Source organism: Peromyscus maniculatus, chromosome 5 (assembly GCF_049852395.1).
Source record: "Peromyscus maniculatus bairdii isolate BWxNUB_F1_BW_parent chromosome 5, HU_Pman_BW_mat_3.1, whole genome shotgun sequence".
Lineage (NCBI taxonomy): Eukaryota > Metazoa > Chordata > Mammalia > Rodentia > Cricetidae > Peromyscus > Peromyscus maniculatus.
This window is the reverse complement of record NC_134856.1, coordinates 38,031,417-38,057,163: the sequence shown is the minus strand read 5'-3', so window position 1 is coordinate 38,057,163 and position 25,747 is coordinate 38,031,417. Positions and strand designations below refer to the sequence as shown.

The 25,747-nt window shown below is 41.4% G+C and overlaps 2 protein-coding genes and 1 long non-coding RNA gene across 6 annotated transcripts in view; 1 reads left to right on the top strand and 2 right to left on the bottom strand.

Annotated features, from left to right (window-relative positions):
* The window catches only part of Phaf1 (phagophore assembly factor 1), a 30,468-nt gene extending 18,086 nt beyond the window's left edge, over positions 1–12,382 (bottom strand). The window contains exons 1-3 of the mRNA XM_006986779.4: positions 12,068–12,382; positions 4,329–4,411; positions 699–782 (exon numbers count right to left, since the gene is read on the bottom strand). Of these exons, the coding sequence (XP_006986841.1) occupies positions 699–782; positions 4,329–4,411; positions 12,068–12,131 (231 nt within the window). The 5' untranslated portion in view covers positions 12,132–12,382. The remainder of the gene's footprint in view (positions 1–698; positions 783–4,328; positions 4,412–12,067) is intronic.
* A 6-nt stretch (positions 12,383–12,388) lies between these two features.
* LOC121829394 (uncharacterized) lies at positions 12,389–14,552 on the top strand. Its single transcript, XR_013051280.1, has 2 exons — positions 12,389–12,525; positions 14,040–14,552. It is a non-coding gene; the product is annotated as an uncharacterized LOC121829394 (long non-coding RNA).
* A 5,167-nt stretch (positions 14,553–19,719) lies between these two features.
* Positions 19,720–25,747, bottom strand: part of Cbfb (core-binding factor subunit beta) — a 46,751-nt gene continuing 40,723 nt past the window's right edge. For all 4 annotated transcript variants that reach the window (XM_042277534.2, XM_006986776.4, XM_006986775.4 and 1 more), the window contains one exon: positions 19,720–21,237. In XM_042277534.2, the coding sequence (XP_042133468.1) occupies positions 21,169–21,237 (69 nt within the window). In that variant the 3' untranslated portion in view covers positions 19,720–21,168. The remainder of the gene's footprint in view (positions 21,238–25,747) is intronic.

Here is a 25,747-nt window from a genome sequence, read left to right as displayed (position 1 = left end):
AACAGCACTGGTGTGCCATCTAACCTCATGACTCTGAGGCATTAGCTTAGTGTCACATGATTAACCTGTGCAGTCCAGGCATTTGAAAACAGAGTGTATTAAAAACATCCTGGACTGAATAGGTGCTGGCAAACTGCACACCAGTGCCCATTAAGATACCCTACACACCAGCAAGTTGTTAAATTTCCACAATGGGGTTAAAGAATCAACTCACTACTGGTAAGATTAACAGCAAACCATAAATCCCAGAAGAAATTTCTATTTTCAGTCTTCTAGGTTACACTGTCTGGTGTAAAAACAAGACATATAAACCTGACTAAAGTCTGTAGTTAGGCTCCATTCTCAGCACCTTTTAAACAAGATTTAGGTTAACTTCTCTACAGCATTTTTATCAATACCCTTTCTCCTTCTCCCAGCATGCTCCCCCAAATCTACAACACTCTTATTAGCTCTTGAGCAAAGGACAACAAAAACTCCTTTCAACCATCCCAGCTTAGTTTAGTTCCATTTTTTTTACCTACCTTTAGAGGAATAGACACAGCTTTAGTTTTCTACGCTGTGGTCTTTGAACCAAAGAAGTCTATACCCAAAGTTTCCAAAATATAAGTTTTCAAAACACCTCACAATAGCACATATTAATCAACTCCAGACAGACTGGACCAGCCAGATATGAAACTATAGTTGTCAATTATGGTTACCTTAAGTCTCTGATTGAAAGCATCAAACAGTAGTTTGATCCCGTCCTGAGTCAGGTTAAGGATGAGGTCATGGCTTAGAGGAGACTACAAAACAAAAATAAAACACACTTTGAACAACTGATTTATTCACCAGCATCTACTGAAAAGCCATACAACAAAAATGCAACACAGAGGAGATATGTAAGACAGTCCCTTTCACTCCACTAATGAAGTTAGGAAACACACACACACACACACACACACACACACACACACACACACACACCAGAACTCACTGTCTCTTACTTCTGACCTGCAACTCCTGCTTTAAAATGTTGGCTGGAAAGAGCCTTTTCCCTTTCAGACTTTAGTAGAAATAAGGGGAGAAACAGACAAAAAGTAGTAAACAGGTCATTTTCTTGGGGCCACAGGGTGACATCTACCTTAATAGTTTTCTGCCATTACACTAACAGAGAAGCCTATTAGTAGAACATGTCATTAGAAAAGCCTCAGGATCCAAACTTGGCAAGGTACTGGTTGTGCATGTCAGCTCACCCAGGCTCTCGGTACTATCCATAGTGATCACTTGTTTGAGTATTTTGGGCCAAATTCTTGGAATAAGAAACACCTCATGACCTAGTAATACAAAAGACAGAAGAACTCTTCTTTCTCTGCCCCCCCCACCTATAAATGCTTCTTTCTGAAAAGCCCAAGTTTAAGATCTAAGGAGTCACATTTCTACATCTGTCCCTAGCCCTGTGGGGAGTGGCAGGACACATCTGTGAATAGAGCTCTGATGACCTTAGATGTCTCTTAGAGCTTTCATGACTCTGGTTCCCACCCAGAGTACTGTCACCTCTTTCCTCCAAGGTTGTTCTGAGGTCAAGGAGGGTAGGTCAGAACAATGTCTGCCTTAACCTTCCTGCTTCTATCCCAATGTAATCAATTCAAAGACTTAACATCTCAAAGACTCTCACAGAACTAACTGACAGACTACTACAAATCGAAGGGAAAAATCCCACTATCTCAAACTCAACTGGCACAAGCTGCTCAAAAGGTCTAGGGTTTTTTTTTTTAAACTAAAGTAAACAAAATGAGTAACAGAGGTGTGGTTTTAAGAGACAAAGACATAAATTAGAAAGCCAGATGCTACCCCAGTAGGCCTTATAGGGAAGTTCCCTCCAAAGAGCCTTCTGGAATTATCTCAAACGGTTTGCTCTTCTCACTCACAAGGCAGCAGACCCAGGGGGTACCATCAACACTTGCTCTGCCCTCTAAATAAGATGGAGTCACTTGATCTTTGTGTTAAGTTCCAAGGTGTGAGTTGTACAGATAAGGTATTTCCATGATGGGAATGTACCTTAGTGGTAGAGTACTTGCTTAGTATACCAAAAAGGAGAAAGAAAGGACAGGATGAAAAAAAATTTTTTTTCTGTAACTTTTAATAGGAGCAATATGTTTTTTGCACTTGGAAGTAAAAAGAAAATTAAGACTGGACAGGACAGAACTGAATTTCAGAAGCACCACAAAGGCAGTGTGTTGACACATACTGGTGATCCCAGCACTTAGAAAGCTGAGACAGAAGGATTACAGTCTGGACTACATAGTAAGATTCTGTCTGAAAAACAGGACTACACCAGAGCATCCCCCCCCCCCCCCCCACCCAGACAGTGTTTCTCTGTGTAACAACTCTGGCTATCCTGGAACTCACTCTGTAGACCAGGCTGGCCTCAAACATATACCTGCCTCTGCCTCCTAAGTGCTGGGATTACAGATGTGCGTCACCATCTCCCAGCTTCCAATAGCATCTTTAGACCCTCATCAAACACTGTTCAAAGCCCAACACACAGCCTTAGTTCCAACATCTGGGAGGCAGAGGCAGGCCGATAGCTGCTTGAGTTTGAGGACAACCTGATCTATATAGTGAGTTACAGGCCAGCCAAGACTGTCTCAAAAGACTGTTCTAATAATATATGAATGACAGACTAGTTACTAAGTTTTCACAAACCACACAACTAAAAAAATAGGAATGTAATGCTAGACTCAAAAATTCATGTTTTTAGTTGGGCATAGTATCATCTGTCTGTAATCTCAGCACTTGGGAGGTAGAGACAGGAGGCTCAGATGTTCAAGCCCAGCCCTGGCTACATAAAACCTGGTCTTAAAATTCCAAAGCCAACTGTGTCTACTAATAGTTACAGATGTTCAGAAGATATTAGGGAGGAGCTGGAGAGATGGCTCAGTGGTTAAGAGCACTTGCTGCTTTTGCGGAGGACTCAAGTTCAGTTCCCAACACCCACACGGTGGCTTACAACCACCTGTTAACTCCAGTTTCAGGGATCCATACCCTTTTCTGGCTTCTGCAGGCACCGGGCATTGTATGCACCTGGTGCATATATTCACACAGGCAAAACACTAATACAATTAAAAGAAAATACTGGGGAAAATGAACTTAATGTTAGCTTTCTGCAAACACTGGAATGACAAATGACCGGAGAACCAAGTATTTGTACAAAATGGTTAGACAGCATAAAGGCTATTTTCAAAGCCATTCAGTCTCCAGAGTGACAATCATACTTCAGCTCAAGGTTTACAAGCAAGCCCACTTCCTGTTTTAATGGCCACTACCTGTAAGATTACTAGGGATGACTGAGAGCAGAGAGTTTAAAAAGCCACCATCCATCCTTTAAATGAGAACCCACTCTGTCACCATGACTCAAGGAACCCCTGTACATTCTGCCAAGTTCATATTTTGTGGCAGATACCACATGGATACCTAAGCACTTGCCTGGAGACTAAGCCCTCCCCTTCTTAGCAGACCTTCAGAGTGGCTAAGGATACTGCAGAACTTATCTCTGGTAGCGGTAACAGGCCTAATATAGTCGTTGCTCTCAGCCAAATTGGGAAGCCTCACAGAAATCTTACCCACTTATAATCTAAAACATTTCTTCTTGTCAAAAACAAGCTGTTGTCTGCTTTAAGAGTTGAAACTTATTAAAACATCAAGCCAGTACTCAGAGTCTCAGCAAAGCCACGGGGACAGCCTTTGGCCTCGGGAGGCTCAAACTGGTTCCCAAAGCTTTGCAACACAAAGGCTAATTCACAAAGCTGCCTATGTTCTAATGTCCCAGAACTGCAGGCTTCAGCTCAGTGGAGAGGAGATGGTCTTGGAGAAGAAGAGAAGGGAGGGTGAGCTTCCTTTCAACTCATATGCTCTGCTAGCTAGAGATCTTTCCTGCAATAGTCTGAACATAAGACAATCAACAAGCAGAAGTGACACACTTTTAATCACAAAAGAAGGTGCAACAAGCACTTTAGAGTCAGAGACAGCTTGAGGTGATTTCTCATGAAAAGGTCCCCATTTTAAGGGTCAATAGGTAAGAACAGATTTAAACAAAACAAAAAACAAAACAAAACAACAAAAAAACCAGGTAGTTTAACTGCTCTTCTTTCTAAACCTGGCAGCACCAGATTATCAAAACCTAAGTTTCCAAACCAAGAAGACATCCCTGAAAACTGACCTCAGACTCTCCTGCTGGAATGCAGGGACTCCCCCAGCTAGCCTCCTCAGAGTGTCTCCTCTGGGGGGTAAACCCACTCACTGACCAAGGTTGCTCTTTCAGTAAACAAGTCAGCCACCACTCTACTCACCTGCTCACTGTAGAGAACCTGGACATTTTTGATGATGCGACAATGCTTCTGAAGAATGGCTACTGCCTGAGCCAGAGGCATTCCTGAAATAAAGGAAGGACACTCACGTGGTTACTCGGTCTATCCGTTTACTGACATCTGCACAGTGCTGAGCATTATCTCTGAAGCCTGCACACAGGGTGGAGTCACTAAAGTAAGTTAAAATAAAGTTAAAAAGCAAACACCAAGGCACCACAACATTGTCCAAGGAGAGAAATGGAACACAGAAAAAGCTTCCTAGTGATAGTCAAACTGATCCTAAGCAGTCAAAGAGCTCAAAGACAAAGTCAGCATGAACCAAGAATAGGCTGGAAAAAGCACCAACTTCATGACTCCGGAGGCCAGGCTTCTAGTCTTAGAGTCTGCACTGGTTTCCCCTGACCCTGCACAGGTCCCTTCTCTGCCTCTCTGGCATCTATCTCAACATCCCATGTGAGACTGTATTAAGACATATGACTTACAAGACTTCATTAAAGAAGTTTTAGCAAGCCTTTAATCCCAGCACTCGGGAGGCAGAGCCAGGCGGATCTCTGTGAGTTCGAGGCCAGCCTGGTCTACAGAGCAAGTTCCAGGACAGGCACCAAAACTACACTGAGAAACTCTGTCTCGAAAAACCAGAAAAAAAAAAAAAGTTAAATTCCAATTCTTGTAAGTCAAAGGCAGAAATTTAAAGTCACATACTGATCAAAATCAACTCATTTCACAAAGAATTTCATTTAATTCCTACTTAAAAACCCATAAATATCTCTTAAATACTTCGTTTTGAAGGCAAGGCCTATTACAAGCAGATTTACATTTACCTCCAGTTTAAGTGATCCAAATAGACACCTCTAGCATTCTAGGGACTCACAGCGATATCAAGTTTGTTTTCAGGGTCCATTAAACAGGAAGAAACAGATAAGTTCTGGAAAATCTAAAAACAACTCAGTTTCATAAATGCAATGACAAGATGGACTATTTACTACTGCCTGAATTCCCAGCTCCCCGCTCAGAGCTGACGGCCTATGGCTGTAGAATACTCACTCTGTGGGGCTTAAGGACTGTGGCGTAAGCGGCACAGGAAAGGGAAGAAGAGGGACTAACTTAACATATCACCCAGGGCCACAAGGAAGAGCACACTTAGATGAGGTACTCTAGACTGAGAAAAGGAGATGTGCAGAAAAGAGCTTTCAGATGAAGAATTGGAAGCTGTGGTCCACCCCATTTAAACAATTCTATTTCATTCTCATTCGAGGAGCTCTTGTTCAGTTTTAAGAAAGGTAAAAGCAATCAATCAGAAGGCCAAATGTAATTTTCTTTTTTTATATGTGCATGTGTGTATGTACATGCACACGTGTGTTCAAGTGGAGGTCCAAGGACAATCTCAGGTTCATTCTTCAGGAGCTGTTCATCTTTCATCTTGTTTTTTTGAGCCGGCACCTCTCACTGGCCCAGAGCTCATCAAGTAGGCTAGGCTGGCCAGTTGGCCAGTAAGTCCCAGGGATGCACCTGTCCCCATCTCTCCAATGCTGAGATTTCAAACCCATGCTACCACACCCAGTCTTTTGTTTTTTTTATTTATTTTTAATGTGAGTTCTCAGGATGAACTGAACTCAGATGATCCTCATGCTTGCTAGACAAGCACTTTACTAAGCTACCCCGTCCTGAATTATGATCAATGAAACACTTTTCAGCCTCTGTAGCATGGGTCTACTGCAGAACAGACAAAGCTGCAGAGAGCACGAACAACTCGGTCTCTTACTCAGCTCGCCACTCCTGCAGTGGACGCACGTCTGTGCTACAGACATCCGAGAGACAGACAGTTAAGTAGAACACACAGGTCTCACACCGCAGTCTTCCTCCCAGCTCTCCACAAATGCCATTCTTTCCCGTGTTCCTCATTTTCTCAGTCACTATAGGTATGTGAGGGGGTATATTTGACACAATGACAGACATGGCACTATTTCTTTTGCTTATGTCTCATTCAGTCAACTCTGCCGATTCCAACTAGAATGTCGATCTGTTTTCTATGTATAACTAAAGTCAAATAAGAGCTAACAGATTTTTTTTCATCTTCTCTGTATTCTGGGTCTCTCTTACTACTTCCAATATTCAGTGAGTGTATCTTAACTCAAAAACCTCTAAAGTCTTCCTTTTCTCTGCCTCTCTGAGTCCAGTTTATAAACTGTACTTCCTAATGGAAGCCCACAACTGACTTTACATTCTTTCTCATGAACCCAGAGGTTTTACAGTGTCCTAGACAGTTAGTATCAAACAAAATTAGGATTACAGGGAAAAAAAAAATTTTTTTTTTTGAGACGGGTTCTCACTGAGTAGTCATGGCTGGTCTGGAACTCACTATGTAGCCCAGGCTAGCCTCAAACTCACAGAAATCCATCTGTCTCAGCCACCTGAGTCCTGGGATTGAGGGGGTGGGTGGTGTACCATGCCTGGCTATTACTCTTTTGCCAGGACATCATGCTCTAATTATAAATCCAAATTTATTATGTTTCCTGCATACATCATCTATTTTTCTCCTGTGGGTTAATACCAATCCTTCTCTAGGCACCTAGTTTAGGTCAAGTCCCTTCTTTTTCCACAATAGTCTCCACATCTTCTATTATAATAAAATGAACTATTAAAATAAAATGCATTACAATCAATGACCTTTTTGAGTAGGATTATTTCCTACATAATTTCCAATGTTTATGAGCAGATCCCACAGACATACATGCTATGTCGGATACAGCAAGCCATCTGTCTCTGTACAACAAGGCAATGCTGGAGAACATTTTCTCAAATGACCCTTTAAATCTGCCTTTAGGTATTCTAAAGATGAGATTCAAAAACAAATCCAAGCCAAGCACAGTGACTCAGACCTGTAATCCCAGCACTCAGAATACTAAACTAAGGCAGGAGGATTGGTTGCTCAGAGTTCCAAGACTAGTATGGGCATGATTCTGTCTCAGACAACTAAAAACAAATCCAGACATATGCTGCCACATCAATATATTCTTCAAGTCTTATTGAAACCATCATTTCGCTTTGCAATGTCTTTATTCCACATGGTCAAACCATCTGTGGTATTTGCAGAGATTCTGCTTAGGTTTTGTTGTCTCTGTGTTGCTGGCATTTCCCAAATCTCCCAACATCATACAAAGGCCAGGAAGGCAGCCAAGAGGCGGGTGCAGCTTTCCATTATAATGCTAGGCAATGACTACAATGGCCAGATGCATCTGCATGTGCACAGGTTAACAATAAGAACTAGGAACTCTCTCTTCAGCTAGCTGTGTTTATCACCTTCACCTAACTCAATAAAGTAAGGTTAGCTGGCAAATGAAGAGAACCTTACAGTATTGTGGTAACAAGGTAAGAACTGCCTAGTTCTCTAACCTATTAACATGTTTTAAAGCAGATTCCATATTTATTCCATACTTATCCCCACCTAACAGCCCCAACTGCAGTTTGGATGGCTGGGGTTAGGGGAGATTGAGAGGGGAAAACTGATTCACCCCCAGTCTCCCCAACTCACTGTGAATAGTGCTGAGATTAAAGATGGAGTCCAGGAAACCAGCCATGGAGGAGCACACCCTTTAATCCCAGGCAGATCTCTGTGAGTTCAAGGCCAGCCTGGTCAACACAGTGAGTTCCAGGCCAGCCAAGGTTACGCGGGGAGACCCTATCTCAAAAGACAAAACAAAACAAAAATGAAAGCTTAGCTAAATTCATGAGTGAATGGTTTCTAGAGGATTATAAAAGCCTGTTAGGAAGCAACTCCTTGAACTTGAAGGTTAGAGTCCTGAGAAACATGTAGACTCTCTAAGTATATCTATTTGCCCCTTTGTCATGGGCAAAAAAAAAAAAAAATACTAGGCTACATCTGCTTCCTGCTTGTTACATTGTGACAACTAAGTGAATTCCTGCAAAACACACCTGAAATAACATGGAGACTGGGTGACAGCTAGTAGAGTCCCATGCCATCTCTCCCCATGACAGGCTATCATTAATCTATCAAGAGTCCATAGAGCTTCCCCGGGCACAGAAGCCATGTGACCATTCCCAGCAGAATGCAGTCCTTTCATTACTCAAGATGAAAAGGAATAGTAGAAGTGATGGGCCCGAGGTTGCTGGTCCACAGTGATCCAAGATAGGCTAGCTAGTGTGGAAATCCAAATTCAAATCCAGAGGCTGGAAAGATGCCCCATGATTAAGAGTACTTGCTGCTTTTCCATAGGACCTGAGTTTTGTTCCCAGCACCCATACTGGGCTGCTCACATTGCCTGTAACTCCAGCTCCAGGGGATCCTACACCCTCTCACACAAATACACACACAGAGACACATACACTACAACACACACACACACACACACACACACACACACACACACACACACACAAAAAAAAAAAAAAAAAAAAAAAAGAAAAAAAAATCTTGAAAAATTCTCCACAGTGATTTAAAAAACAATCCAAACCCAACCTAGAGTTAAAACACCTTTAACTCACATGATCTAGAGCCATAGGAGCCTTAAGTTCTTTCCTTCATTTTGTGTTCCTCAACAAATATGCTTTTATCCTTTTTTACTATAAAGGTAGAATAGATAAAGGTAGAATTCCAATGCAGTGGTGAGAGGAAGACCAACCAGAGGAGGAAATAGGGAGATGGGGAAGGGCAGGGTGGGAACAAATAATTAAAGTATGGTCAGTGAAACCCATTTCTCTGTATGTTAGCCAAATAATAATAATAGTAAAAAACACAGGCACAACCCTTGAATGCAACAGAAAGGTGTTCTTCAAAGAGGATCTTTATGCCTCTGTGTATCCTTTCAAAAAGTTCCTTCAACCAAACTAACTAAACTTTGTTCATTCACTATATTTTGCCAGCTTTCTAGATCACCATAATTAAAAATACCTTATGCTGGGCGGCGGCAGCGGCAGGGCAGTGCACGCCTTTAATCCCAGCACTTGGGAGACAGAGGCAGGTGGATCTCTGAGTCAGAGGCCAGCCTGGTCTACAGAGTGAGTTCCAGGACAGCCAAGGTTACAGAGAAACCCTGTCTTGAAAAACAAAAAACAAAAACCCAACCAAACAAATAACAACAACTCCTCCACAAAATAAAAAAAACCACCAACCCCCACCCCCCCCCAAAAAAAACCCCTTATTTTTTAAATTTGTGGTTTGGTATCTCATTGGGTAATTCCTAAAATGAGCCTTCTATTTCCTTTAATAATTTAGTTATAAAGGATTATAGTCTCTTGCTGGGTGTGGTGGCGAATGCCAGAGGCAGGTGTATCTCTGTGACCAGCCTGTTGTACATAGCTGAGTTCCAGGACAGCCAGGGCCATGTAGAGACACTATCTCAAAAAAACAAAACCAAACAAACAAAAATTGGAATCCTGGGATTAAAGGTGTGTGTGTCACCGCACCCAGTCCTGGATTTACATAATCTAAAACTGCAGATTTCAGGGTCAGTAAGATGGCAGTCAGCAAGGGTGCTTACTGGCAAACCTGGACACCAGAGTTTGGTCACTAGGACAAACATGGTGGAGAGAACCAACTCCTGCAGATTGTCCTCTGACCTCCACACTGACACAGACACACATACACAGGTTCCTCCCCATACATTTTTTTTTAAATGTGTATGTGTTTGCAGGATGTGCATGTAGTGCCTGTGGAGGCCAGAGTGGGGGTTGGGGGTTGGGGTGGGGTTAGGAATCTAGCTCTGGTCCTTTGGAAGAGCAGCCAGTGATCTTAACTACTGAACTTTCTTCCTAAAGAAATTTAAAATTAAAAACTCAGACTTGGGGGCTGGAGAGATGGCTCGGTGGTTAAGAGCACTGGCTGCTCTTCCAGGGGACCCTGGTTCAATTCTCAGCACACATACGGCAGCTCATAACTGTCTGTAACTCCAGTTCCAGAGGATCCGGACACCCTCACACAGACATACATGCAGGTGAACCACCAATGCTCATGAAATAAAACAAAAACAAACAACCCCCCCCCTCAAAAAACCCACAGATTTTAAATGGACATGGTAGCATACTCTTGTGCTGGCTACTGGATTTGATCTCTAGTACTACAGAAACCCAGATGGAGGCAGAAATATAAGTTAAAATAAACTTCAGCTATAGGGAGTTTGAAGCCAGTCTGGGCTAGTAACTGTCTGAAAAACAAACAAGCAAATGAAACCCAACTTAAAAACAAACACAATAATGAAAATGTTTACAAGTAATCTCAAAGGCTCGGGTCTTCCCTATGAGCTTCCCCGAAAAGTTCAACTCTGAACCCAGTGTGCTGTTATTTCTGGATACTGCAAAGACAGTTTGAAAGAACTACTCAAATTCTTGGTTCCTGAAAACTGGCAGCTTAGGGTTTTATGGTCAAACATTTACCAGAGGAAGCCCTTGGTAGTTAGTTATATACCTCGTTGTTCTGGAAGTTTCCTTACCTCAACCAATCTTCTATAGTCACTAAATCAAACAAAGAGATCCACACTCTAATTATACCCTCTGAGTCGGAAGCTGAAGCTGTGGTTCTTAGCAGGTCCAGGAAGGTCCAGGTTAGGTAGGAGTTGTCAGGGGAAGAAAGGATATTAATTAAAAGCCAAACAGCATTAGCTTTTCAATCAAGCTCTTGGTGCCTTCCAAGATGTTGAATGGAACATTTTCATAGCATATAAAATTCTGATAACTCTATAGGAACAGGCAGGCAATCTAAATTCCGAGAGGAGAGAGTCAAGATGCCTCGATAAACTGGCTTCTCCAAGGGGCAGGCGGCAGGCAGGCAGGCAGGCACCAAGCCCCAGCAGGCTCTTTCCAGCAATCTACCCAGCTTGTTTTTTTCCAATATGCTGTCTCTATAGACCTGAACCTTCCACAGTCAAGGACAAGTCATAATCAAATGGAGCAGCTGACAGCCTAGGAGCCCACACCAGAGTGACAGAGGTTCAGGCCCACACAAACAAGCGGCAGCAACACCTGCTTCCCACCCCCTTTTCTTAGTGCTGACATAAAATAAACACACTGGAGTTACTAAATCCAAATATGCTTGTTCACATAAAAAGGTCAACTAACCCAAAAGTGACCAAACTGAACTGTCTACAAAGCTATGTGTAATTTCCACTTCACTCAACTTTTAACTCTGGCATCTAGTATTACGACATCACACGCTAAGGCTACATTTCAAAAGAGAAGAAGAAAACAATTCAGAAGTTCCTTTAACAAAGCAAGTTCAACTTCCCGCACCATCTTAGGATGAGATTTGAACTTAGGTTTTCCTTCTGAAAAAAGTAACCCATGTCCTCCCGATCCCTCTGCTTCTTTCTAAAACCAAAGGAAGACAGATCAGTGACCAGAGGGTTGCCCATAGTCTGCAAAATGGGCATAACAATAGTATCGATCCTCAGATCTTAGGGACGGTTAATAGAGATAAATTCAAAAGAGCAGGGCCTTCTCACTAAGTATTTGGAGTGTATCGGCTATTATTATAATTACTAGTACTACAGCTCCTAAGAAGGACCCTGCTGGAGCCCCAGGCGAGGGCATCGCTTATCCTGTGACAGATGGGAGGAGCGGGTATCTAAAGCCTGGAACCAAAAGACCAGAGGGTACGAAAAGGCGGAGAGCCGCGGACGCAGCGGCACCTGGGGCAGAGCCCAGCAGCGGAAGGGGCCAGAGAGAAGCAGGGGCCAGTAAATAGGGTCTTGAAAGGATCCCACACTCACCGAGCGTGAACTCCCATTGCTCGTTCCCCAGAGAGCGTTCAGGCACCACCTCCAGGTCCAGCATTGGCTCGGTTCGCTGGGCCGGGCGGCCTCCCTGCGGCAGCGCAGACAGGACCCGGCCTGAGGAAACCACGGAGCTGCTGACTCGCCGCTCTCGCCAGCCCGCGGACGTTCGGCTCTCCACTCCGTTCCGGGCGGCGGCGGCAGCACAGACACAACAACACACTTCACCTCCCTTCACCTCCCGGGCAGCAGCCGCGGCTGGAGCGGCAATAGCAGCAGCAGCGCCCGGAGCAACTGCAGCAAAAGCGGCGTGCCGGGCCGTAAAGCGTGGCAAAGGCGGAGCTCAAACCTAGGGGGCGGAGCCTGAGGAGGAGTCGCGCACGCGCAAACTCTATCAGAGGCTTGACCGGCGAAGGGGCGGCCGCGAAAAGCAGGAAGACCGGCGGCTTTAGAAGGTAAAGGCCGTACAAACTGCACAGCACTCCATACATGCCTACACAAGGAAAGGAACAACGCCCACAACACATCACACAAGAATGAAGCTGGCTGCCGTCTACACACCTGTCCCATTAATGTGCGCTAGGACCAAAAGGGACAGGAAGGACCCAGTCCCAGAGACTCACGGCCTGCGGGCGCCCCCACAATCATCTCGCTTGTCATAGGACTGACGCTGGCTGCAACTACCTGTAGCTGTGCAGAAATGGACGCTCACTCGGACCTAGTTGTCTCTGAGCAGGACCCACCTCCTAGCTGATGATGTGCGAGTGTGTGGGTAAGGGGTAGGGCGAGAGGAAAGAGTAGCAGGGTGAAGGCTTCCAAGCCAGGTCTCACTCGAAGTGCTCAGCCCGGAGCGTGCATTCTAAGGACAGAGACTGCCTCCAGCACCTCCGCCTGGGATCAGCTTTGCTGCTTGATAACGCTTTATGGTTCTGCCCATACCCTTAAGCATTCTGTGCTTGTTTCCCGTGATGGAAGAGGGCCTCTAGTTGTATTTAGCCCTAACTTTGGGCCTGCCTGCTCTAGGGTAACCTAAAATTAAAGGCAGCTGAAGCCTCTTGATGACGAGACTTCGCACCCCCAGTCTCATTTTAGAGGAATAAATGGGGCTCAAGGAGGGTAAAGAGTTTATCCAAGGTTCCTTGATCATCCTAGGCTGCTGAGCTCAATTTCCATTATTGTTCCCCAGAGATAGTCTTTAGCAGATAATATGTAGCAGGGAAGTGACAGACTAAATACTCAAACTGGCTACACAGGAGCACACAGGATGTTTCATTAAAATTTAATTCGAGCTGTGGTGGCGCACGGCTTTAATCCCAGCACTCAGGAGGTGGAGGCAGAGGCAGGCAGATCTCTGTGAGTTCGAGGCCAGCCTGATCTACAGAGCGAGAGCCAGGACAGGCACCAAAACTACACGGAGAAATCTTGTCTTGAAAAACCAAAAAAAAAAAAAAATAATAATAATAAAATAAAAAGAAGCCATTGCTATGGGCATTAGACAAAACAAAAACAGTAGGATGTCTTTGAGTAGCATCGTTGCATGCCAAAACAACTGGGTCACTGGGATGTCCAGTGGGGAAGTGACTGAATAAACACCGACATGTGTAATTAGTTATGTTATGTTTAAAGGGTGGGTGTGGTGGTTTGTGCCTGCCAGAAATCCCAGCAGTTGGGCTGTAAGAAAGTTCAAGGTCATGCTGTCCTACAGAGTTCAAGGCCAGTTTGAGACACAGGAGATCTTGTCAAACAAACAAACAAAAACAAAAAGTCTAATCCAAACCAGACTGGGAATGGTTAAACTAGCAAAAAACAGTTGATTTTATTTATTGTGAGGGGAAAGTGTATGGGGCCTGAATTGAGATGCAGCTGGCTGGGCGGGGTCTCGGGAGAAGCAAGACAAAGATTAAAAGCCCCATGCCTCTAAAGTGAAAAGGATTTTTAGTGAAAATGATTTTTTTTTTAATCTTTCTAGAGCTTTACTGGGAGAGAGGGAGAAAGAGAAACAGAGAAACAAGGAGACCTCGCGGAGGGAAGAGAACGGAAGGAGAGAGGGGGGGGGAAGGAGCGTGAAAATGATTTTTAAAGTCTGAATAAACCACAAAACCAGGAATATTGAAGCAACTTCGAGGAAACTCTCAGTTGGGATAGTGATTTCTGAGAATAGAGGATGTTATCTGCTTATTTAAATGTGACCCGCTCAAGTTGTCATGAATAAAAGAAGCTTTGGTTATGCCCACCTTGCAACCGGGTCTGTTTCAGAAGGTCATTAAGATTAATTTGTTATTACGTTTCATGCTTATATTCTGCATCCTGTAACCCTGCCTATTTTGCCCGCCACATCTCCCATTTGGAAACCCCTATCCCTGAGTTGTATAAAAAACATTTCCTCACATCTAATGCTGACCTCTCGAAACCTGCCTTAGGGGGAGGTAGCCTGTGTGCAAGAATAAACTTGTTTTGTTTACAAAAAAAAAAAAAAAAAGCTTTGAATAGCAAAAAAGCTCTTCCCAGAAGCAGAAGTAGTGAATTCTAGGCCAGCCTGGTCTATATAGTGGATTTCAGGAAATCTAAGGTTACCTTGAGACCCTGTCTCAAAACAAAAACAAAGCCCCCAAACAAACCAACCCATACCTACCTCACAGACCTGTTGGTGGGTCTGCACCTTTCTAAGTGTCTGGCTTGTATGAAAACACTTTGTATATAACTTCAAAATTACATGATAGAATTGGCAGGAATTACAGATTGCATGTAAGAGAAGAGGGGGAGTCAACTCTGGGATGGAGAGATGACCCAAGTTCAGTTCCCAGCACTCATGCCTGGCCCCTCACAATCACTCCAGCTCCAGGGAATTTGATGTCCTCTCAGGCCTTCTCAGGCACACATCATACACCACACACACATATACACAAAATAAATCTTGAAAGAATAAACAACAGAATAAACATTCCATTTTCTAACTGAGGTAGATGCTGAATAGAGAGTCATTTAGGAAAGGAGCTGGGAGGAGCTGTCAGTGTACACCAATCTTGCCGGTAAAAATAATGTGATAACTTTGAAAGCAAGATGTTGATGGGCTTAAAAGACAAAGGAGTCTAAGGGCCTTCAATGACATTTCAGTTATGGACCAATAACAGTTACTTCCCTTTTTTCTGTTTTTTTGAGATAGGGTTTCTCTGGGTATCGCTGGCTGTCCTGGAACTAGAACTGTAGACCAGGCTGATCTTGAACTCAAGACATCTGTCTGCCTCTGCCTCTAGAGGGCAGGGATTCAAGACATACACCACCACCACCTGACCCTTTTTTTCTTTTTCATGATAGTGCTCGGGATCCAACCCAGAGTCATGTGCATGCTAGACAAATGTAATAGTTACACTCCCAGCCCAAAGTATTTAATAATTGAGAGTGACATGTAGTAGTTATTAGAGTTATCCACAAACATCCTGATTCTTCTAGGGGAAAATTAGGACTGCAATCCCCTCATTTAGGAAGGTGAGTGTTGCTGCTATGACAAGGGCTATAAAGTTGACTGTAACTCCATTTTGGTACCTTAGATGAATTTTGTCTTGATGAGGAAAGTGCCAGTAACTATAAGGGGGAACTTAAAAAAACAATCCCTGAGCGGGGCGGTGGTGGGGCAGGCCTTTAATCCCAGCACTCGGGAGGCAGAGGCAGGCAGATCTCTATGAGTTCGAGGCTAGCCTGGTCTACGAAGCGAGTTCTAGGAAAGGCGCAAAGCTACACAGAGAAACCCTGTCTCGAAAAACAAAAACAAAAAATCCCTGGAGGAAAAACAACTCAAGGATGAGGGCTCTTTGAAAGCTTGCCCGACCTCCCTCTTTTTGCTAATTGAATATTTTGCCTTTTGTGACTATCTGCTTGCAGTTGTGGGAAAGGAATCTTGGGGACTTTCCAGCCAGAATGTGGTTTTCTTGCTTAAATATGGACTCCAGGAAAGGCTCATGGCTGCATTTGGGTTCAGAACACCCAGGTGTGGTCACCAGCTGAATGGTCTTCTCTGGTGGGAGCCCTGAAACACTGCGATTACCTTGGTCCAATAAAAACAGATAGTGTCCACTTAAAGCATTTCCAAATCCCTTTTTTATGATACCACCTCCTTTCTTGTTCCGTCTCAATAGCGAACAGTGTTCAATTCTGCTCTGTAAGGCTAGGCATACCACTGATATTTAGCTCAAAAATTTCAAGCTGTTAGCTTTTAAAAAACTAGATCTTAACCACTGAGCCATCTCCCCAACCCCATTTTTTGGTATGTCTTAAGATCAACACAATGCACTTTCCCCCTTAGCTCTAAGTTTTCATACCCACCTGGTTACCCTACGACTAAGGAGAACAAATGTTTCTGGCCTTCATCTTTTCAGTCAACGAAGGAAGTTTCTCAAGCACTCATCCTACAAACCTCCCAACTGCAGTGACCTCCTGTCCTCTCCTAAGCAGCAGTCCAAACGTCTTCTAGGTAGTTGACACAATCAGCCCAGAACTGCTTGTATCTCACCCAGGCCTCTGCAGCCCCTTCCAAATCTATGCTGTAGGCCTTATTTGATGTTCTTTCAAGCTTGCTAAGCTACTCACTAGCTGGCTACCTGCACTCTCAGTATTTTCTCCGGTTGATGTCAGATGTCTCCTCGGGTTAGGCTATTCTGATTATTCAGAACAGATACACCGAACTGTCAATGCTTCCTAGAGAATTTAAAGGCTGCTACTGCTTTGAGGATAGACTAGGTTTCTTGAGGGCAGAGATGATGTCTATTTAGGGCACTCAATTTCTATTTATTATATCTCCCAAGTTATCCTAAATGATTAATAGTTTTTTTTAAAGTTTATTTTATGTGTATAACTGTCTTGCTTGCATGTATGTATGTGCATACCTGGTGCCCATGGAGTTCAGAAAATGATGTTGTATTTCCTGCAACTGGAGTTAGAGATGGTTGTTGAGACACCATGTAGATGCTGGGAACCAAACCTTGGCCCCTGCAAGAGCAACAAGTGCTTTTAACTGCTGAGCTATCTTTCCGGCCAATATATTTTGGTTTAATTTAAAAGCCCAATAGTATGGCTTCAACATTCGTTATTAAAATTTCCATTTTATAATTCTTGATACTGATGACAGCAATATAAGCAATTTAAAATTTCCTGGTAGTGTGCTGGAGAGATGGCTCAGCCGTTAGAGGGTAGGCTCAAAACCAAATATATAAAATAAAATATAAAATTTCCTGGTAACTATGTTAGGTCCAAAGGACCCCCCCCCCCCCCCACACACACACACAGCAGTGCTGGAGGCTTGGCTTACACAGGATTGTTACTGGGTAAACAAAGGTATGAACTCTGGGTTGGTTTGTTTTGTTTTTCGAGACAGGGTTTCTCTGTGTAGTTCTGGAGCCTGTCCTGGATCTTGCTCTGTAGACCAGGCTGGCCTGGAACTCACAGAGATTCCCCTGGCTCTGTCTCCCGAGTGCTGGGATTAAAGGCGTAATTAAAGGATTAAATTACCACCGGCCAGTAAACTCTGGGTTTATGAGGAGCCTCCTTTAAAAGAGGGGAAACCTCTCTTGGTCCTGCCCCAAAGATCAACTGCCCCAGGCAAGGGCATCTAATGCTGGTCAATCCTCAAACAGCTCAAAGACTGGCCGCCCCCCAACACACCAAAATCTGCTTGCTTTCCCCATTTTGCTCTTCTGTCCCCACACCTGAGACAGCCTTGGCAGTTTGATCCCCAATAAACTTTTCTTTCTATCACGGAGTGGTCTGGCCCTGTCCACCACGCCCTTGCTTATAGTCAGCATTTAAAATTGTTTTATGTCCCCCCTCCCACCTCAATAGGGTCTCATTATGTAGCCCAGACTGGCCTTGAATTCATAATCCTCTTGCTTTAGTCTTCCTGATGCTGGCCCAAAACTCCTTAATGGTGCCAATTCAGTATTTAAGGTGTTTTTGTCATTTGTATGAAATCTGGTAGTGAGCAAATTTGTAACTATGTTCATTATAGATAAAACTTATGGAATGCTCCTAAAGTAAAAAGCTTAATTTTCTGGTGTAAATAGACCTGCTCTAGGAATGTTGGATTTAATATCCACATACTAATATGTATTATTTCTAAAACTAGCCTGGAAAACGGTACTAATTTGGATGTATGTTTGTTTATTTTGTCGAGAGGTCATTCTTTTATGGTCACACCTCAGAATATGGATAAACCTATGAAATTTTGTTGTTGCTGGGGCCAGGGGTTGTCCCAAGATCTGGTCTCATTCTATAGTATAAATCCATGGTGATCCTCAGTTATTATATTTGTGGGTGTTTTGTCTACATGTATGTCTACGTGCCACATTGGTGTCTAGTGTCTAAGGAGGCTACATGAGGGTATTAGATTCCCTGGAACTGGAGTCATAGAGTTGCCATGTAGGTGCTGGGAACTGAACAAGAATAGCCAGTAACCTTAACCACTAAACCATCTCTCACCCCCCCCCCTTTTTTAAAAAAAGAAATGTTTTTTTTTTTTAATTTTAGATAATAAGTATCTGCGTGTACTTGCTCATGCACATGTATACTGTGTTCATGGAGGCCAGAAAAGGGACTGGATCCCTTTTCTGAGACGAATGTGAGTTGACTACTCTGGGTGCTAGAAATCAAACTTAAAGCAGCAATGGCTCTTAACCTGAGTCATCTCTCCAGTCCATTTTGGTTTATTGAGACTATACAGCCCAGGCCTTGAACTCTGTAGTAGCCAAGGATGACCTTGAATTTCTGATCTTCTTGCTCCCACTTCCCACTCTACTTCCATCAGACTTTTTGAAAACCACATCATACACTGGAAAATTATTGTACATTGTGATTTAAAGGGAGGTCTCTCGAACTAGAAGATATGACCACTAGATGGCACTGTTGTTGCTTTCCTTAAAAAAATAAATTAATTGGATCATAAGAATTGTAGCTTGAAGGATAGAAATTATCACATTATATCAATAAACAGCCAAGACTTTGTTTTCACTACACAAAATTTTAATGTGAAACTAAATTAAACATACAAATATACAGTAAAGCTAATGGTAAAAGCAACCTGGTAGCTTAAGGCAAGTTTTAATGGAGAGGAATTTAGAAACGATGATGCAATGATGTAATTTTAAATATAGATTATGAAAAAATATGAAATTGCATCAATAACTTAAAGTAATTTTCAAAGCCTGCACTACCGGAGAAAAGGGGTTTATGATCTTAATGCCAGCATTAAGACAGACAGAAGCAGTGCCAAGCTAATAAAAAAAAAAAATTCACTATTTACAGAAAGATGGCAACAACAAAATTTAATACCATGTGATCTTATTTACTGGTGGACTGAAAGCTCTTGGCTAAAAGCAGAGAAAATGTACCACCAACATGTTATTTTAAAAAATAAAATTAAGTGCAGAGGTCAAAACGAAGGAGCTGTGTGATTAAAGTAACCTTAAAACACCCCTGTAAGGATCACTTTAAAAAGATAATTCCCCCAGAGGAATTAGGGCACTGAGAGTGTAAACACGTGAGCTGTACAACACCAAATACCAACCAAATTCATTCATAGTACTTAGTTTATACAAAGCCAGCATGATCTTTTGTAACACATTGTTTATAATAATTAAAACACAATCCTTACCATGCACAACTTCAAATATATAACAAATATTTTTATTTTGAGATACAGGGTATTTGTTTATGAATTATAAGACTTATATACAATGAAAGACACACCTCCACAATCAAGTATCTTTATATGCTTTTTAAATGCAATGACCTTATTCAGACTTTTCTGAATTGACCATGTCAGTTTTTAAAATTCTCTAAAATAATGCCATTTTATGATAAAATACATTTTTGCAAAAATTCAGAAATGTAGTAACATTTAATGAATATGACCAAGAAAAGTATCTGTAAGCATGTGCCAAATGACTTAGCACTTTTTTCCAGTTTTATATTTAAAAAAATTGCAATTTGACACTAAGCCTATTTAAAAAATATTGTTACACCAATTCATCTCAAAATGCACTATTAAGTCCTTTTGCAAAATACCATCATATATAACTGTGAATGTTTTGCCCAGAATTAATGGAAGAAAATGTATCTTCTGCACAGTTGAACATTTTCTAAGACTAATCTTCATCACCCAGTATTATTTCTACAAAAGCATGCAATACAAAATACACATGAAAGCAGCTATCTTAAACATGATTTTAATACAATTTACCTTTGTAGCTGATTCATCACTGCCTCCAGTTTAATATGCTGTTACATACAAGAAGTTCCAGTATCCCTTTTCTGATTGACTTAAAAAAAAAAAAAAAAAATCCCTGAATAAAACAGAAGCCAGTCTGTGACTTCTTTGGGCATTTCTGTAGAACGTTATAGACTAGGGAGAATACACCTCTACCCAAACTCATAATTATAGATTACAACCTGAAACAGATCTGAGACAAATAAAAATACTAATTTAAAAATTTTATGTTTAAAAGGGTAAGAAAGGGTATTAGTATTTAAAAGGATACTGTTACTTTAACAACTGTAAACTTTTGTTTTAGGAGGCTGTGGCAGACAGCTCTATGCTGCTAGGTTTTTAGCTTGTAAAAAATGCAAACACATCTTCATTTTTAGAATAATGCAGAATACAAAAAACACAAAATGATATGGAGAAAACAAACACAAACAAAGAATGCTTATCTAGAAGGAAAGCTGTAGAACCAACTTGTCTGAAAGTACAAAATAATTTTAAGCAATTGCTGAAGAAAACCCTGATACAAATTTCAATTTCTTATCTTGTTTTTTAATGACATGAGCTTTTTTAAAATTAAAATGGAGAAAGTAGAGACTTTCAACCCAACTAAAATAATGCCAACAATATAAGCTTGCATAGAAAAAAATTCCAAATTATTACTGGCTACATGTTTTAAAAATCAGAAATGCAGGTATTATAGTGCAAAACCATGGCAGCTGATGATGCCTTTTACTGCCTCAGGTCACAAAATAGACTGTAGTACCTCCAGTTATCACAGTTTCTGGTCGCACAATGAGTTATTTATACCAACTAGAAGCAGTGTGTATGTAGAGATGGGCCGCACATATTAACGAAGCTTGAGATCATCACCACCACCTAAATTGGAACCAGGACTAGGGTCTTGTTGTCTTCTTGCCTGCAATGACAAAATTATAATATAAAGTCAAGAATGTAATTTGAAAACTTAAATGATACATATATAAGATATTCAGACACAGTGTTACATAAGAAATGGTCATACAATTAAAACTATATATGATCATTTTATAATACTCAATAATAATTATTTTATATTCAAAAGGATATTGTAAGTATATACTACATATAAAAGAAAAAAATCTATGGTTTAATTTTTAGAATCAGAGGCTTAACTTTACTACACTAATATACACTAATCATCTTAGAAGCAAACTTTCCCTTTTAGTAATAACTGACACTTAATAAGCAACAATTATATGCTAGGCATTGTCTTAAGTACTCTTCAAGAATGAACTAAATAGTTACCAACAACCTACAATAGGTACCATTATTTTTCCCAATTCTATAGAGAAATTGAGTGGCTGGACGTGGTGGTGTACACTTTTAATCCCAGTACTCTAGAAGAGGCAGGGATATCTGTGATTGAGGACAGCCAGGGCTGTTATACAGAGAAACCCCATCTCAAAAAACTAAAAACTAAAGAAAAAAAAGAAACCGAGTCACAGAAATATATATGCATTGTTTACTAATTAACTGAAAAACAAGACAATGAATTTAATTTCTGCTAAATGAATTTTAACTAGAAATCTCAAGAAATGAAATAAATAAAATTAAAAAGAGTGCCATTTGTTGGGCAGTGGTGGCACACGCCTTTAATCCCAGCACTCAGAAGGCAGAGGCAGGCGAGTTCAAGGACAGCCAGGGGTATATAGAGAAAACCTGTGTGTGTGTGGGGGAGAAACAACAACAACAAAAAACCCGATCAAATCCAAAGATTATACTGTTCACAAAGTACTGTATTGGTAGGTTAGTGATTTATAAATATATAATTCGGATTGATTTTCCTTAGTGTTTCTTCATTGCTCAGCCCCTTTCTGATCTTTATTGACTGGGACCAGATTCCTAAATCAGTCTCTGTGTGTCTGCAGAATTGACTGGTCTTTACAGCACACTTAACATTGATTATGTGTGGGGTATAAATTGGTTTTCTGGTGCATGGGCACCTTCTAAGTTTTTAATCTCAGCTTGAGTATTCTAACTGAAAAAGGGTATGCTAAACTGAGCTGTGAGAAGTCGGCTGACAAAAATGGCTTAAATACATCTGCTAGAGGAGTTATTGCTAAATTTTATTTTGTTTAGAGGTAAATAAGGCAAATTGTCTTTTTGTTGTGGTTAATTTGGCTTTTGGGTTGTTTCCTTTTTTGGTTTTTTTTTTTTTTTGGGCACAGTGTCTCCTGGTTGTCCTGGAACTTGCTAGGTAGCCCAGACTGGCCCCAGAACTGCCTGCCCTGCTTCTAGATGCCATTACACCAGGCAGTTGTAGAAACACTGTTCTTAATTGATGATGTAGCTCTGGATTGTCTAACGCAACCCAACCTTAGGGCTGGTTATAAACCTACCTTAGGGCTGATTGTGGCCCATTTGTAGAATGCATTCTTAGTGTGCACAGGGCCCTGGCTTTGATGCTGGTTATAAACCTACCTTAGGGCTGATTGTGGCCCATTTGTAGAATGCATTCTTAGTGTGCACAGGGCCCTGGCTTTGTCAGCCGACTTCTCACAGCTCAGTTTAGCATACCCTTTTTCAGTTAGAATACTCAAGCTGAGATTAAAAACTTAGAAGGTGCCCATGCACCAGAAAACCAATTTATACCCCACACATAATCAATGTTAAGTGTGCTGTAAAGACCAGTCAATTCTGCAGACACACAGAGACTTGAGCCTTTATTTGGAAGGTCAGGAATGTTCTTTCTCTAATAACTGTTTTTGAAACAAGATCTCTTTTGCTCAGGTGACTGGCCTTATAATCTTGACCTTCCTGCTTTAGCCTTCCAGGTACTAGAATCTAATTCTGTGTGTCATTATGCTCAGTCTAAGTAAGATCTCCAGTTAAATGTAGTTTTTTGTTAAGTTTGGTTTTTTTTTTTAATAATTTATTTTTCTTTTATGTGCACTGGTGTTTTTTGCCTGCACGTATGTCTGTGTGAAGGTGTCAGATCCCCTGGAATGGGAGTTAAAATCAGTTGAAAGCTGCCATGTGGGTGCTGGGAATTGAACTCAATTCCTCTGGAAGAGCAGCCAATGCTCTTAACCTCTAAGTCATCTCTCCAGCCTCTGTTAAATTTGTTTTAAAAAATGACATAGATGATAGAAAAATTAGTTGATGCTTTAGTACACAATTCCAGAAAATTAAGCTAAATAAATCACAGAGGTAATTGTAATTAGTCCCAATTGCTGACATATAACAGAATTAACTAAGAAGAAAGTGGAAGTGAAACATGGTGGCTTGGTCTAGACAGAAAGTGACAGAGATAGAAGTGTTCAAATTAACAACATCTTTAAAGATGAACCATCAGAATTTGTTACTGGGTATGGGGGAAAAGACACGTTAAAGGTAACCCAAGGTTTTCTGCCTAAACTACTGGCAAAATGGTGTTGCCATTATCTAACAATGGAAAACTTACATTGAAGGAACCAGGTTCTGGTTATAAATAGATGTTTGTACTTAGCCAACATTTGGAAGGATTGAAAAAGCTTTAAAGTACATTAAAATCTGTGCAAGATTCTAGAGAATACTGCCATGTGGGGAGGCTAGTGAGATGTCTCAATGATTAAAGGCACTTTCTGCCAAGCCTGACTACCTGAGCTTAGTGATCCATGTTTATTGCTCTTCCAGATGACTGTGTTCAAGGCCTAAGACCCATGCCAGGCAGCTCACACCATCTGTAACTCTATCTTCAGGAGATCTGACTCCCTCTCCTGGCTTTCATAAGCACCTGCACGTACAACATCCACACATATACAATATTAAATATAATAAAAAGTAAATATTTATTTTTAAAGTTGTACATGGCCGAAAGGGGCACCATATTATATATTGCCAGAGTGTCATACATGATATTTTACTTGATAGATGTTTTCTTTTCTTTTCTTTTTTTAAAAGTAAATCTCTATTTATTTATTATGTACAGTGTTCTGCCTGAATGTATGCTTGGATGCCGGAAGAGGGCACCAGATCTCATTATAGATGGTTGTGAGCTACCACGTGGATGCTGGGAATTGAACTCAGGACCTCTTAAGAAGAGCAGCCAGTGCTCTTAACCTGAGCCATCTCTCTAGCCCTGATAGATATTTTCTATTAAGTAATTTGTCATAGGTAATTTAAATAGGATGTTCATTCTTTAGTAAACCTTGAAATGCTCAGTGTTTATAATTATTGTTTCTTAATTGTTAAATACTGTTATAAAGATACTTAAATATGTTATAAGTTGCACTTTTTTGTTTGTTTTTTTGGTGACAGGGTTTCTCTGTATAGCCCTAGCTGTCCTAACTCTCTCTGTGTAGACCATGCTGGCCTCAAATTCACAGAGATCCACCTGCCTCCCGAATGCTGGGATTAAAGGCGTGTGCCACCACGGCCTGGCTTATTTTCAAATTTTATTAATGATAATGGAATGATTTAAAATGGGTGACAGTCACCAACAGCTGAGGGACACTTGTCTAAAGCATCCCATGTTTTAGTAGAAAGCATGGAGAACAAAGAGTAAAGAAAAGTAACTTCCTTGGCTTGTGCTCTGAGTTTCTATTTACCTGTGAGAAAGGGACTAAGGAGACATGATAAGGCCCTGTGCAGGAGTGAATGGTAGGACCAAGAACAAGGAGCTGGAACAGAGAAGAGTGAGAGCTCTGGGAGATGGAGGGAAGATGGACAGGCTGTCTGAAGGAGACAGAAACAGACTTAGCTCCTGTGACTAGCTTCCACAGAGAGGACTCTGAGAAGTTATGCTACTAACTTTGGTGGTCTTTCTTTTTGTTAATAGGGTCTCACTATGTAGACCTGGCTGGCCTCAAACTCACAGGGAGCTCACCTGTCTCTGCCTCCTAAGTTAATTTTGGCCATTTCTAATGTAGGTTGGCTGTTTTAGAGGAAACTCTTCCATGGGTAGTAAGCTACACTAGATAATGACAAAGAAGTCCTCCCTGAACTCACTCTTAGCATCAAGTTCAAAGTTTGTTCTTAAATTAATCTAGACATCTCATTACAGACCTCTTACTACCTATTCTTCCTAGAACTTTTTTGGTACAACATCATTCAGAAATACAGCAGATCTAGTTTCTAGGAGGTCACTGCAAGATGAATGTAGAAGAGTGACAATGTAGTCACTAGTCAGGACTTGGAGAAACAGCCAAGAGCAGGGTTTATTAGTTAAGTAAGTCAAAGGTTTTGGTTGACTGCTATTATTTTTAATTAGTCAGTAAACAAACGTGGAAAACTATTCATAGAAAAACGCTTTAATAATTGAAAATAGCTATAATTCACCGAGTATGTACTATATATAAATAATATCCTTCTCATACCCACTTTATATTTGATACTTGGCTAAAAGTATAAGAGATCTGACTTAACTCTCATTATACAGATGATAAGCCTGCAACCAAGGATCAGTG